A 14,245-nucleotide genomic window follows, 5' to 3' on the forward strand; every position below is an offset into this window, starting at 1 on the left:
GCTTTATTTTTTGTTATTACTGTGACTCACCTTGTAGGTCATTTGCAATGTACAGTGCACCAGCATCTGTGAATCAAAATTTTACCCTCTTTTTTCCTTCTACCTTTCAGTATTGTGCTTAATAAAGCATTACAAAATTTCTTGTTATCTGCACAAATTAGACTCATGTCTTAGCAACAAAAACCAAATTCTGTAGTCATAGAATGGTTTGGGTTGGAAGAGACCTTAAATATCATCCAGTTCCAAACGCCCTGCCATGGGCAAGGACACCTTTCACAAGATTAGGTATGCTTCATCCAACGTGGCCTTGAACACCTCCAGGGACAGGACATCCACAACGACTCCGGGCAAGCAGTTCCAGTGCTTCACCACCCACACAGTGAATAGCTTCTTCCCAATTAACATTGCTACATACGAAGAACATCATTTAAGGTTATTTGACATCTTATAATAGCGCCTATCATCTAACCTACCAAACATTCCATTTAAATTTACAATAATATTGCAACCCAGTGTTTTACCTCAACTATCAAATGTTTGACTGTGGTTCACACGGCACTTGGATGCCTGTGGGCAGGGGTCATTCCATGCAAAAACAGCTGAAAAGTGAACATAAATTACGACAATCACAGAAGTACAATCCCAGCAGGAAGGAAATGGTGAGCCCGGGTGGATACGTGTGGATTAGTGAGACAAACCTCTATCCCCAAGTGATACAAAAAGTAGTTGTTATTACAAAGAGTGGAATATTTTGGTTTAGGCTACAACTGAGTTCATCTAAGTAAATGTACTTTTGGAAGTTAGACTGAATGACCCTCTCATAGCATGTTTTTGTTCAGACAGTGTTTTTCCACACACTGTTCATCTGTTGGAGATTACATCTTGTGTCAACTATGATCTGTGCTGAACAGATGTGTTTTCTTCTATAACGACCTCTGTTTACAGTCTCTCCCTATTTCAAATGCAAGCTGAGGCAGAAAGCTGGCTCCAAAGCTCGAAATTAGCATGAGATTTGACTGTTGTGAAGTTCATAATAACATTAAAATAAGTCCTTGGAAAGTAATAAGACTATGCATATGAAATAGTGATTTGTAAATGGTGAGATGGAAGGTGCTAAAATGTGTTAAAACAAGATCAAGTGTTTGTCATTTCATGGAAAAAATATGAACATGAAAATACCTCTGTGTATATAAAGATCTCTGAAATCACTGTTGGGTAGAAGCACTCTGGGGACGAAACCCAGGTCTTCTCCAGCACTGTATAAAGTGTACCTGCCTTAATGGTTAAATTAAACTATTAAGCATAAGTTTCTTTGTTTCACATAAGATTTCTGGGAAAATTTATAAATATGCATATAAGTGGGAAATAGTAGTAGTTTACAGCTAAAAGAGGATAGATTTAGGTTAGATATTAGGAAGAAATCATTTACTGTGAGGGTGGTGAGGCACTGGCACAGGTTGCCCAAAGAAGTCGTTGATGGTCCATCCCTGGAGGGGGTTAGGGCCACCTTGGATGAGGTTTTAAACAACTGGATCTAGTGGAAGGTGCCCCTGCCCATGGCAGGGGGATTGGAACTGGATGATCTTGAAGGTCCCTTCAAACCCATACCATTCCATCATGCTACGATTACCAGTTTGTAGTAGTAGTTTTTAATCTGTCTAGTCTGTCCCTATATTTGTTAAATTTATATGCAATATTTTAATAGGATACAGCTGTTAGGACATGGTTTAGTGGCAGATAGGAATGGTTTGACTCGATGATCTAAGAGGTCTTTTGCAATCTAGCGATTCTATGATTAGGATAAGGATTACATATTAAATGCTATATCATAATCTTGTATGTAATTTATATTGATGCTTCCTTCTGAAGGGCAGGTAATTATCAAACAGGTCTGTTGATGATGAAGACAAGCCAAGCTCTGACCACTCCCTCATGCTGCACAGGGCTGATAAAGGATGCTCACCTCTCAAAACGAGTCTTAAGCAGCTTTATTTGTTAAGAGGTTTTTTTTACTGGCTTTGCAGCCAACAGAATAAGGTGCCACTACAAAGCTCAGAGGAAGGCAGGCTGCGAGATGGCATAAAAGATCAGAAAACTGGTGCATGTTCTTACTCATCAGGTGACTGTTAGTTTAGTATGCAATGTGCCTATGACGACCTGCCATCCCACAAGTGAAGGGAACATTATGAACTACATTTGTATGGAGATTTTATTTAAGTCATAGTTCTTTAAAATGCAAGGCCCAAATAACCAAAACTCTGTTTCCACTGCTCTGTGAGTACAAACATGGAGCTGTTGGAGCATATGCAAAGAAGGGCAACAAAGTTGGTGAAGAATCTGGAGCACAAGTTTTATGGGGAGCAGCTGAGGGGACTGGGGTTGTTTAGCCTGGAGGAGGCTAAGGGGAGACCTTATTGCTCTCTACAACTACCTGAAAGGAGAGAAGGGTGTTTGTCTCTTCTCCCAAGTGACAGGGGAGAGCACAAGGGGGAATGGCCTCAAGCTGCACTGGGGAGGTTCAGACTGGATATCAGGAAAAAAACTTTTCACAGATAGGGTCATGGGGCACTGGCAGAGGCTGCCCAGGGAGGTGGTGGGAGTCCCCATCCCTGGAAGTATTTAAAAGACGGGCAGGCGAGTTACTCCGGGACGTGGTTTAGTGGCAGAACGGAACGGTTGGACTCAACGATCCAGAAGGTCTTTTCCAACCTGGTGATTCTATGACACGCAGATGTGGCATTTAGGGACATGACCTAATGGTGGACTTGGCAGTGTTAGCTTTACAGATGGATTTGATGATCTTAAAGGTCTTTTCCGACGTTAATGACTGTCACTCCACTTCGCGGCACTGCCGGTCCCTTACCGACCCCAACACAGTCCCCGCCCGCACCACGTGTCCCGCAGACGCGCGGCGGTGATGACGCCATTGCGGTCGTGACGTCATCGCGGAGCGCCGCTGCCCGCACGCAGCATGGCCGTGGCCGGGGAGGCGCCGCCGCTCGGCCCCGCGCTGCCCACCGCCGCCATCCCGTCCTTCGCCGCGGCCCGCGGGCTGGTGGGGCGGCGCTATTCGTGCCTGGTGGTGGCGCCGCGACGCCGTCACATCGCGCTGCCGCCGCGGTACCTGAGCCGCAAGCGCACCGGCATCCGCGCCCAGCTGGACACCGAGCTCCTCCGGTACTCGGAAAGGTGCGGAGAGGGAGGCTGTGGCCCGCCCGGGGGGTCTCCTGGGCTCGGCTCGGCGCGCCCGGGGGGAGCGACCCTGCCCCGGGGCTGGCGGCCAGTGGCCTAGTAACTAACACTACCCTCCCCCCAGTTTCTCCCTGCCCCCAACTTCTTCCGCTTCCTTCCCCCCTTCGCTCCTCTTCGACTTCCCCCCTCGCTGCTGTTCTCCTCACCCCATTCTCCTTCCAGCCTTCAGGGGGTGCCCGTGGCTTACGACAACGTCAAAATAGTGGGCGAGCTCGGGGACATTTACGACGACCAAGGCTTCATCCACCTCAACATCGAGGCGGACTTCATCATCTTCAGCCCCCAAAAAGGGAAAAAACTGGTGGTATGTAAACGCCTTCAAGTCTCATGGGAAGGTTTTATTCCAGAAGTAATCAAAGCTTGGCTTGTCTCCATCATCATCAGGCCTCTGGGACTTAGATAGAGTTAGGTTCTACTTTCAATTAGTAATTTATTGGTGTATGAGTAGTTCGCAGCTAAAAGAGCTAAAATATTCAGATTAGACATTAGGAAGAAATGTTTTACTACGAGGGTGATGAGGCAGTGGCACAGGTTGCCCAGAGAAGTCATGGATGCTCTGTTCCTGGAGGGGGTCAGGGCCAACATGGAAGAGGTTTTAAACAAGTGGATCTAGTGGAAGGTGTCCCTGCCCATGGCAGGGGGATTGGAACTGGTTGATCTTTAAGGTCCCTTCAAACCCAAACCTTTCCATTGTGCTGTGATTACCAGTTTGTCGTGGTAGTTTTTAATCTATCTATCTACTCTGTCCTTATATTTGTTAAGTTTACATGCAATATTTTAATAGGATACAACTATTAGGATAAGGGTTACATATTAAATATATATTATTTATACATATAGTATAAATACTATATCCTAATTTTATGTGTAATTTATATCTATGCTTCCTTTTGAAGGGCAGGTAATTCTCCAACAGGTGTGTTTGTTCTCATTTAATAGTGACGGGAACGTTTAGGATTTTTTCCTGAGTTTATTTCCTTCAAGTACAGGAGCAGGACATCAGCTGTACGTGAGGCCTGCCCTTCAGTAAAAGGAACTGTATTGCTCATAAAATAGGTCTAAGCTTGTTAACACCCTTGAGTCAGTACTTGAGGAAAAAAGAAGTTCAGAGTTGGCTTATGTTTGTTTTGGTGCCATACCTTTCCTGGCACAGCTTGTGTCTTTCTAAATGTGATTAAGAAATGAGTGCTATAGGAAATGAGTGGAAAAGCCCTCAGTGTCTTACCTTTATCCTTGGGGAAAACAAAGGTGAATAACGTTTGACATGCAAATCTGTTAGAAACTTAGTGAATGGAATCCTTCAAACCTATGTCGCCTGTTTCTTTAGTTGCTAAGTAGTGCTCTGCCAGCATGAAGGCGGGTAAATCAGACTGGAAGTAGCCTTAAAGCAAAGTTAATGGCTGTAGTGTGAGGAAATAGTTACTTGTTCTATTCAGTTACTCACTGTGGCTAAATCCCATGTTTTACTTTGTTTCTCCTGCAGATCCAGGTTGATGTCTGGTTTGGGTGGAATTGTATGAAAAGTGTATCAGAACAGCTTTGATTTTAGTGAAGAAGAATTAGCTTATTTGCTAGATCAACTGACCTCATAACTTGTGCCTATGAAGTCTTGTTGACAAGCATCCACATGGGAAATGGACTAGATGTACTGAATGTGTTTAAAGGGATGAACTTTTACTATACCTTCATGTGACCTTTTTTTCTTTTTTAGGGTGTAATTAATAAAGTGGCCCCTAGTCATATTGGCTGCCTGATACATGGATGCTTCAATGCTTCTATCCCTAAACCTCAACAAATGTCCATTGTACAGTGGCAAGAGCTGGGGTTAAAAATAGGGGATGAACTGAAATTTCAAGTATTGCATTTGGATTCTGATGCAGCAGGGGTGTTCTTCATTCGAGGAGGACTCGCTAAAAGCAGGTGTTGTGCCATACTAGAGCATATTTTTAACTCTTAATCGATTTGTTACAAGCTAAGTGATTTGAAATAAAATCTTAATGTTTGTGCATAACCGAGAAAGCTTAAACCCATGTCTATATATAGCCGGTGTTAGTTACCTGAAACTAAACTTTCTAGTGTTTTAAGACTCACATGGAAGTTTTCTCTGAAAAAATGAAAATAGATTTTGTTTTCACTTTAAAAAGCCAAATGTGCTGACTTGTGAACTGTTGATTGCACATATAGTACGTGTTCCAAATCACACCCCAGGTGTGTAGAATAGCTGTGTTTAGAAATGTGGATAGGCTTTTCAAGTGAAACCACTCAATTCTTGAACACAGGGTTTAAATTTGTATTTACACACACCCACACACCTGTTATTAAACCACAGTTATAAATGAATGATTTACTACTTGCTGAACACAAGAATATACTTCATCTCAAACGTGACAAAAGATGCATCACCTTCTTCCTTTCACTTATGCCCCTGTAAATTTTTAGAGCAGCTTGCTAAAAGTCTTAGTAGTGATATCTTTAGAAGAGTTCATTCAGATGCGTGGCGTTTTTTAAAATGGTCATTTGCCAAGCAATTTTTTTCTCCCAATGGGTTTATATTTTTAATTAAGTGTACAATATGACTACTACTGGCAAAATTATAACATTTTTGGGGTTTTTTTGTTTTTTTTTTTTTGTTGGTTTTGGTTTAGTTTCTTTTTAATCTGGAAGGATTCTCTGGATTGTTTCAGTGAATTTACACTCAAATTTAACAATTTCGTTCTCAGTGCCTCTGGGGACATATCTTCCTGCATGATTTTTGACTGCATCCTTTTCATATTTGTGCTCCTAGACATTTTTACCAGTACTCTGTTGCAAGGTACCTGCAACAGTTTTGGCTTTTGGTTGGAGATTGTTTCTTTTTTCCTGACTCTTCTGACATCACCTTTGTTTTAATTGTATAGACTTCAGCTTTTTGGTAAAAACAGTGGTGTGTATCTCATGGATGAGTGGACAGGCTATTGGCTGTGCATGTTTGTGAATAACTTAAAAATATTTACTTCACAATGTCACAATGTGTAATTATGAGTTAGTGGATGAAGTAGAAGAAAAGAGGAAGTATCAAAATGATCTGTACAGCGTTTTAGAGAAGGAAACTAGGCTAAGATTTGAAGAATATTGATTCTATGGAAAGTAGGAAGCTAGTCAGGTAATAGAAGTTACTCTGAAACTATTAAACTGACTATGATTTTCTGAAACTAGAGTATAATGTTCTCCATTTGTTATTGTTTTTAGAGAATGCTTATCTTTTATCTACTTGGTATAAACAGTGTGTTTTGGCCAATTTTGACATTTCACTGTGTGGGGTGCACTTAGATGTCTCTGCTTCAGTTTATTTTGTATATTTCTTTACAGCATGAGGCCAAAAAAATCTGAGACCATCACTGACAGTACAAATGGAGATGAAATTCCAAAGCTTGACCACCAGGAAAATAGCTTCAATGACTCTGAGGGAGGTGTTGTCACAGAGCAGTCTCTAGGTGAGACAGATAATGCTGGGAGGGAAAACGGAGAAGAGCAGAATGTTAATGCTATGAATGGAGTGTGTGATGATAAAAACAAGAAGAAGAAGAAAAAGAAAAAACATAAGCAAGAAGAACAGGAACATGTATTGCCTACTAGTGACTCCAGTGGTTACCAAAGTGACCATAAAAAGTCAAAGAAAAAGAAAAGAAAGCATTGTGATGAAGTTGAAGAAAGTGAATTCTCCCAGGTGTCACAAGAGCCCAAAGCTAAAAAGAAAAGAGACTGAAGTCTGAAGTGCCTTTCCTGAATAAGATTCAGACATTTTTGTAAGCTTCCAATAAAATCCACTTTTCAAAATGTGTATGTATATTTCTTTACTAAACATTCTGCAACATGAGATGACATTTTTGTGTGTGTGCGTGTGTGCACAAACACCTCTAAATGCAAGAGCATTTGAAGAAGTGACAGAAGAAATTCCCAGTGGCTGAGATTTTTTTTTCTTATTATTGTAAGGGGCCATGAATGTCTGTGAATGAAACTTTACAGCCTGTTTAAGTAAATTTTTGAGTGTCTTGGATCTTTTAAAACTTCTTTCGTGGTACTCTAGAAAGAATGCGATCTGTTGATTCAGAGCAAGCAGAGAAGGCAGGAGACTCATGTACTCTAGTATAAATGACAAACCACTTATAGGTTAGAATACCACTGACATATGGGCTGACAAAGCAGTTGGTCATGGGGCATACTTTGATAAAAATTAATTTCTATGCAACAAGCTCATTGACTTCACAGTTTTCTTTGAGGGTAAAGGAAGAAAGTTGAAGCGCAACTCCAAACTTTTTGTGCTGGCTGTAGTTTTTTAAATGCTGCTCTCTAGAATAGTAGTTGCCCACTGTCAATATTTTCTAAACTGTTGGAATTAATGTTAGTGGAAAGTTCTGACAATGGCAAAATGACAGACAAAAGTTAAAAATATGCCTCTATTAAGAATAAAGTTTCCTCATCTATATGTATGGTATTTTTTTTAATACCAGTACTTTAGGTTTCAGCTCTCCTGTTCTGAGGAGTTCTGGGGAGAGCTGTAGGGTGACATGGTCTAAGCTAAGTCTTTAACTGAGTTGAGAGGCAATGTTTACATGGGTATTGATTTACCTCTTACAGAAAGACATAACCAGCTCTTTGGAAGCCTTGTAAGTGAACAGCATGTATATGGAAATTTGCTGTTCATCTGTGTGTTCTTAGATGACGAATAATTTTGCCCCAGTGGTGATGCTTATGTTTTTAGCTCAGTTAACTAGATTTGTATGCCTAATGACATATCCACTCACATTGAACATGTTTGGAATTTGAAGTGTGGCAGTACTTGTTTTAGGGCTCACTTTGTGCTATGCTAACGCCTTTTATGTATTTTTAGAGCTCCAGACTTAGCAAGACAAGTCTAAGCTTGTATCTTCCATAATTGATGGTATGGCTGTACATCACTGGCTTTTTAAAGTTATAAGATAACACCATCAAGAACCAAGTTAAGAGTTTTTGAAAGCCTATAAGGTGAGCCTAAGTAGCTGTTTAAGGGCAGCAAAAAATTCATTTTATCCTCTTTTGTTTGCTCTTCAGTATTCTTGATCTTAAAACCAGTTTCTGGTTGGTCCTGAGAATAAACATGTATTGTCCCTGTTGTGTTCCTACATGTGATAATGCTGACATAAACTGCATGCAGTTATATGGGTGCTGTATCGTCTATGTGTTCTTCCTGTATTTCTAAAAAAACTGAGAAGTCAGATAACGTGTCTGTAATGTGTTTATTACAGCATGCTACAAGGACAACTGAGGGCAGCATTCAGGTGTGTTAAATGTTGCAGAGGGTAACAAAAAGTCTCATCCTAACATGCTTAAAACTTAAGTGTATACACAGGACGGGCAAAAGTTGTGTTAGCTCGCTTACCTGCCTGCCCCCCTCCCCTTTTATTTTAATGGATAGATGTAGAAGGAAGAAGTTAGATGGGTACTTATGGAGGATCTGTCAGAGATGAGGATGGCAAGCGCAGATGGTTTTTTGTTCGTGCCAATGGGAAGAGGAGCATAGAGGCAGTTGCTATTGCAGAAGAACCGAAGACTGAGAGTCATGACTTTTTCTGTTAGTCAATAATCGCTATAGCTCACTTTCCCTTTTAGGGAAGGGAAAGGCATCCCCAGCAGACCCACTGTTGGTGACTGCAGCATGAGCCAAGCCCCACCAGTTTATAGATCTAGGTTGTAGCACCAAGAGTATGTCTTTCTGTGTTCCAGCTTTTCATCAACGCGAAGAGAGACATTCAGAAGGGAAGAACTGAAGTTGCAACAAATAAATGAAGTAACATAAACGCTTCCAGCACTTTGAATGCTCATTTTTCACTTTTCCTGCTTTATCATTCTCTTACTAAAAGAGAATTGCCTACTGTAAATTAACAATCCATGCAAACTGTCTTTTTGCAGATATTGAGCAACTTTTCTGAAAGCCTAATTTAATCTGTCCCGGTTTGGGACCTTATTTTAAGGTAGAGTTTTATTGGCACCCAAGTATGGACAGTACCCTTTTGTATCATTTTTTGGTTTTCTTTCTTGCTTACAACAGAAGAAAGTGATTAAATAAAATGCAGGAGCTGGCAATTCGTGATTGCTGAACAAGTTTTTACTTTGATGTTGCAAATACCATAACATGTTCTATGAAATCCTTGCTAGGTTGGTATGCAAATAGCAAGTGTGCTGCACAATAAAATTATAGATTCCTTTGCCTGATAGCTGTACAAAGCAGTTAACTGTTTTTTGCTGTTTTGTGCCTTTGGAAGGGAAAAGTGAGGAAAATACTTAAAAAACAAACTAAACAAAAAAAAAAAACCACCAACCTCTGCAAACTTTTCACAGGTGGAGTCAATATTGGCACCCTCACAGCTGCCCGGTTGATGTTAGTATAGACACTTTTTCAGTATTAGCTAAATATTGCAAGAAAACTTGGATTTTCAAAACTAAATTTTCACTCTATTCATGACTTCTCCTTGGTTTTGTCCACTTACAAAAAAGTAAGATTTTTCCTATGCTTGAAATTAACAAAGGAAAGAAGCTGAACTTGACACTTTCCGTAAAGGTTTCTGTGAAGTTTGATCATTATAAATTTTTAGTTTTCTTTGTTCCTCTGGACTAGAAATGAAGAGCTGTAATGAATTTTGGGTGGAGCTGAGATTTTTGAGTATAGAGAATAAACATTTGTAAAGCTCCACGAGGCCATGTGACTTTGTATTTGTTTGCATGGCCCTTCTGTTCCTTTTCAGAGTGCAACACTGAGTACAACTCACTTCCGTCACATAATAAAGAGAAGGTTAGAAAATAAAACTGTATTTTCTTCTATCAAAAGCATGATAGTTACACAAAGTAACTGAGTTTATCTAGAGAAAACATAGGCTGGTTTTTTTGTGGTTTCATCATTAAGTTGGCAACAAAGCAAATACTTCAGTCTGTGCTTGGTAATCTTTTGTTTTTACTGTGAAAAATGTAGTCCCAACTTAACCAGCTATAATAAGTTTCTAAAGTGAGGACTGCTTCTGTGTATTATTATAAATATTTTGATTCTGCAAGCATTGGAGTGCGTTGCATGTCTTTGGCAGAAGAGCAAGCATTCTTAGAAGAAAGTATTTTTAGCTCTCATTGAAAGAATCGTTTTGTTCTCTCTGAAACTTGCAATGATCTGCAGGGTTAACTTTTGCTCTTTGTCTTGTCCTTGCTTCTTTTAGAAACAAATTCTTTGTTTTTGACTTGGCAATTTTCTGCTGCTTAAAATATGCAGCCCAGACAGCTCAGTGGGTGAACTCCAGGGAAAGGATTTTGTAAATGGCCTGAGTAAACCAGCTGCCTTTTGGAAAACATGAGCCTTGATCAAATCTGACTCTGAATCAACAGTTTGCCTTTGGAAGCATCCCAACCTTTGGTAGCCCTCAGACAGTACAGACTTTTACTGTAAGAAGCATGAGGGTAGTTACATACCCAAACTGCTGGAGTTGTAGGTTTTTTTCCATATACCTACGAAGAGGTTATGTGATTTAATGCTCTCAGGATTATTAGGGTTGGCTATGAAAAGACTGAAATAGTTTCGTTCTAATAAGGCATATATTTTTCTCACCATAATGTTGGTTCTACTCTGCTATTTAGCTTTCAGAAATCCTGTTATCTCAATAAAGCCTGAAAGACTTCAGAATCCAGTTGACTTTATTTCTAAGGAGAAGAGCCTTTGTATTCTGCATTCATATGAACAAAAATAATATTCTGAAAATGAAGCTTCGCACTTCTCCAACATTGGCAGTAAATACGCTTTTACAAACACAGATCATGACTTTTCTGTCCTTCATAATTATCCTTGACACATAACTAAGTTAGAGCAGGGTTAAATTCATCTCCAAATCTTGTAACAAGCCATTCTATTGACCTGATACTTAGCAATTAAGAGCAATTGCAGCCTGGCAAGAGATTCAAGTTCCCCTAGAGCCAACTGTTGCAGGTAAAGATGGGTGAGAAGGAATGGGCTGCAATTTTCCCACTTTACCTATCCTCAAGAACTTTTAAAGGACCCGTGCTCTGAGACGTGGAATAGGTAGGTGATGTCCTACCTGCCATACTGAGATGTCTGCAGTGTATTATTGCTGCTGGAACATTTTTGTTTTGGCCAGAGACGGTTCAACTCAACAAAGACTTCTTTGAGAAATCTATCTACAGAAGCAACTAAAATGAACTTCTGTACAGAAAGTGAGTGACTTGTAGAAGTTCTTAGTACATAGCAAAGAAACCTTATGAATAGACGAAAGCATTTTAGTAAAAAATCAATCCCTCCCTCTTTTATGGATTATTTTAGTGTATTTCATGTGACTAGAAGGTTGAACTGTGACCTTTTAGTGCCTAAAGATATATGGCACTTTTTAAGAGTGCGGGTACCGAGATATGACTGACTATTGCTCCTTATCCTCTGTGCTCCTTCATCCTTGATGCTTGCTTTCACTGATGCTTTTGGTGTGTGAGGATTTCTCTAGGAATGCTCTGACTACACCTGAAATATGAGGCCTCATTCAAGAGCAAGAATTCATTATGCTGTACAAATTGACTGAGGATAACTCTGTTTAAGAAGCTCTGGTAAGAGCCTGTCTGTCAGTCAGCATGTTGTTTAGAAGCTCACACTAGGCATGTTTGGTCCACTAGAAGTTTAGATACTGAAAGAAGCAGATCTTTGCCAGGTACCTTGTCTGAGTTGTAGTTAAGGTTGCATTCAGAATTAATATTGCAGTTCTATCTGCAGAGCTATGATCGGTGGGCGTTGTCTCATTGTGATACCTGTGTGCACAGCACACAATTTCTGTGCTTGAAGAATTGTTTTTTCTCTAGGAATTTGGTCAGCTCTCCATGGACTCAAGGATGACTCGTGTTTTGAAGTACTTTCGTAGGAGAGTTATTTCTCTCTCTGCTGAAAAAAAACCCCACCCAACCCCCAAAACCCAATAACAAAGCAAAAACTGCACAGATAGTGTAGATATTTGTAGTTTCTGCAAGGAGTCTGTCAACATTACCTTGTGGCTTTGTGAAAAAGGACACACCTTTGTCTCGGGTGTATCTACATCCTACATAGAGAAGGAGATAAGGACCTCTGCCTTTCAAACCATGTATTATGGCTAAAAATAATATGTACATGTTTGCACTGATGATGAACAGAATATTCTGATAACATATTTTGATATGATTTTCTCGATGTTAAACTGAAATTATCATTATGTCCAATTCTGTCTGTTATTACTAAATTCCATGTTTTCCTAGTTTTCTCAGAGAGAGGATAATTCCTGTTCAATATGTATAATTTCAAAATTCACCTTTTCCTTTAAGATTGACATCAGCTAAACTTGAACTCAGTTTCCTTGGGCCAAGTGAGTGTTATGAATAGTTGTAAGGCTTCTGAAATAGCAAAAAGCATAGATGTATTAAAGTGCATTTGCAAATGTGTGTTTTTGCCCAGGTAGTCTTTATAAAGTACTTACCGAAATATGCATATACTCATAGATTAGTTCAGTAGTAATTTGTATTGTGGTTATTTTGATCTCACTTCAGTGCCTGATATGTAAAAACAGTGTCAGAAATGATCCCAGAATAGAGCCTAGCATCATCTTATTAATTTCTGATTTATATTTATCCTGTGAATCTGTGTTTGTGCAATAATATAATGACAAATGTGAGGACAAGCTGTTGCAAAAAAAAACTTTGTATCTTCCTATTAATTATGTGCAGCAAATATCTTTTCTCAGGAAAAAAAATTCCTCAAACCCTGTTTCCTCATTTTATGAACGAGTCTTAGAAATAGAAGAGCAATTACTGTGTTTGTGAGACAGGCAATCAGATTTCTGAATTACACTTGAAATAAAGACAACTGAAAGATGTTGACAAACTAGATAAAATGAAAATACCAATAAAAGCAATACAAGAGAGTTAATTTTCATGAAGGAACAATAAAGAGATTGCTGATTTTTAACCAATATTTAGCTGTAGGTGTAAAAGGAAAAAAACAGATTGAATATCTCTGCAATGTCTTGCTATGACAGTTCTCACTGATCTTCTGGCAAGTTGCAATCTTAAACATCTTCAGGTTGCAATGCAGCAAGACACTCCAGCCTGAGCTGCACCAGACAGTAGATACCAGCAGCTGCATCCTTGTATCATAAAGTTTATGTGAACACTTGGTGAAGGATTGTTTCTGTCAACATTTTTCCACTGAATGCTTCTAATTCTATAATGAGAAATGTAACAAAGGATAGAACCATATATTTTCATTTTCTGTAGCGTTTTTAGCTTGATGATCTTTTATCTTTTCCTTATCTCTGAGTAAAGTCTATTCTTTAAATGCTATTTCTAGTGGTTAGGAAAACTTGAGTACAGTGAGTTCTGATACTTCCTTTATTTGTTGTAACTATTTACAGTTAGACTTCATTTCTTTACTAGAACAGACTTTGGAAAATGGTCTAAGAAAATTAAATGAATTTAACGGAAAACTGACTAGGAGAGAAGGATTTTTTTTTTTTTTTAAAGAAGAAAACCAAAAGATAAAAACAAAAGAAACAGAAAAAAATGGAATTGACTGAATTTGGTCTTTTTCAGTGTGTCAGAATATGATTCCAATAAAACTACTCCAATCTGCTATTCATTTACACTTCATATGTCAAATCAATGCAAGATTTTGAAGTCTAGCTTGAGGAAGAGTTCTGCCTGTTCTCTTTGAACACCACATGGTGGAGTATTGCTTTTTCTGTTGGGCTTTTCCTCCAAGTCTGCCACCTAAAGAACTCAAAACTTTTGTGAACTAGCATTTGATGAGGGGAAGTTTCTGATAAGCATAAGATGTTTTAACTTCAGAGCATTACTTTCTTTTAATGCTGTGCTACTGGAGCAATTACAAAGTCCCTTTTCAAAAAAACCTGAAAGGTTCTGAATGACAAAGGACATTTCTACACTTTGTTGTGCTTTTTGATTGCTGCTGTTC

General features: G+C 39.3%; 1 protein-coding gene across 1 annotated transcript; it reads left to right on the top strand.

Moving 5' to 3' along the window:
• Positions 1 to 2,922: 2,922 nt before the first annotated feature.
• POLR1F (RNA polymerase I subunit F) lies at positions 2,923 to 8,246 on the top strand. The gene is made up of 4 exons (XM_054060611.1): positions 2,923 to 3,189; positions 3,415 to 3,556; positions 4,964 to 5,172; positions 6,601 to 8,246. Exons 1-4 carry the CDS (start codon positions 2,972 to 2,974, stop codon positions 6,995 to 6,997), a joined length of 966 nt encoding a protein of 321 aa, XP_053916586.1. The 5' UTR covers positions 2,923 to 2,971; the 3' UTR covers positions 6,998 to 8,246.
• The last annotated feature ends 5,999 nt before the right edge of the window (positions 8,247 to 14,245 follow it).

This window comes from Cuculus canorus, chromosome 2 (genome assembly GCF_017976375.1).
Source record: "Cuculus canorus isolate bCucCan1 chromosome 2, bCucCan1.pri, whole genome shotgun sequence".
Taxonomy (NCBI): domain Eukaryota; kingdom Metazoa; phylum Chordata; class Aves; order Cuculiformes; family Cuculidae; genus Cuculus; species Cuculus canorus.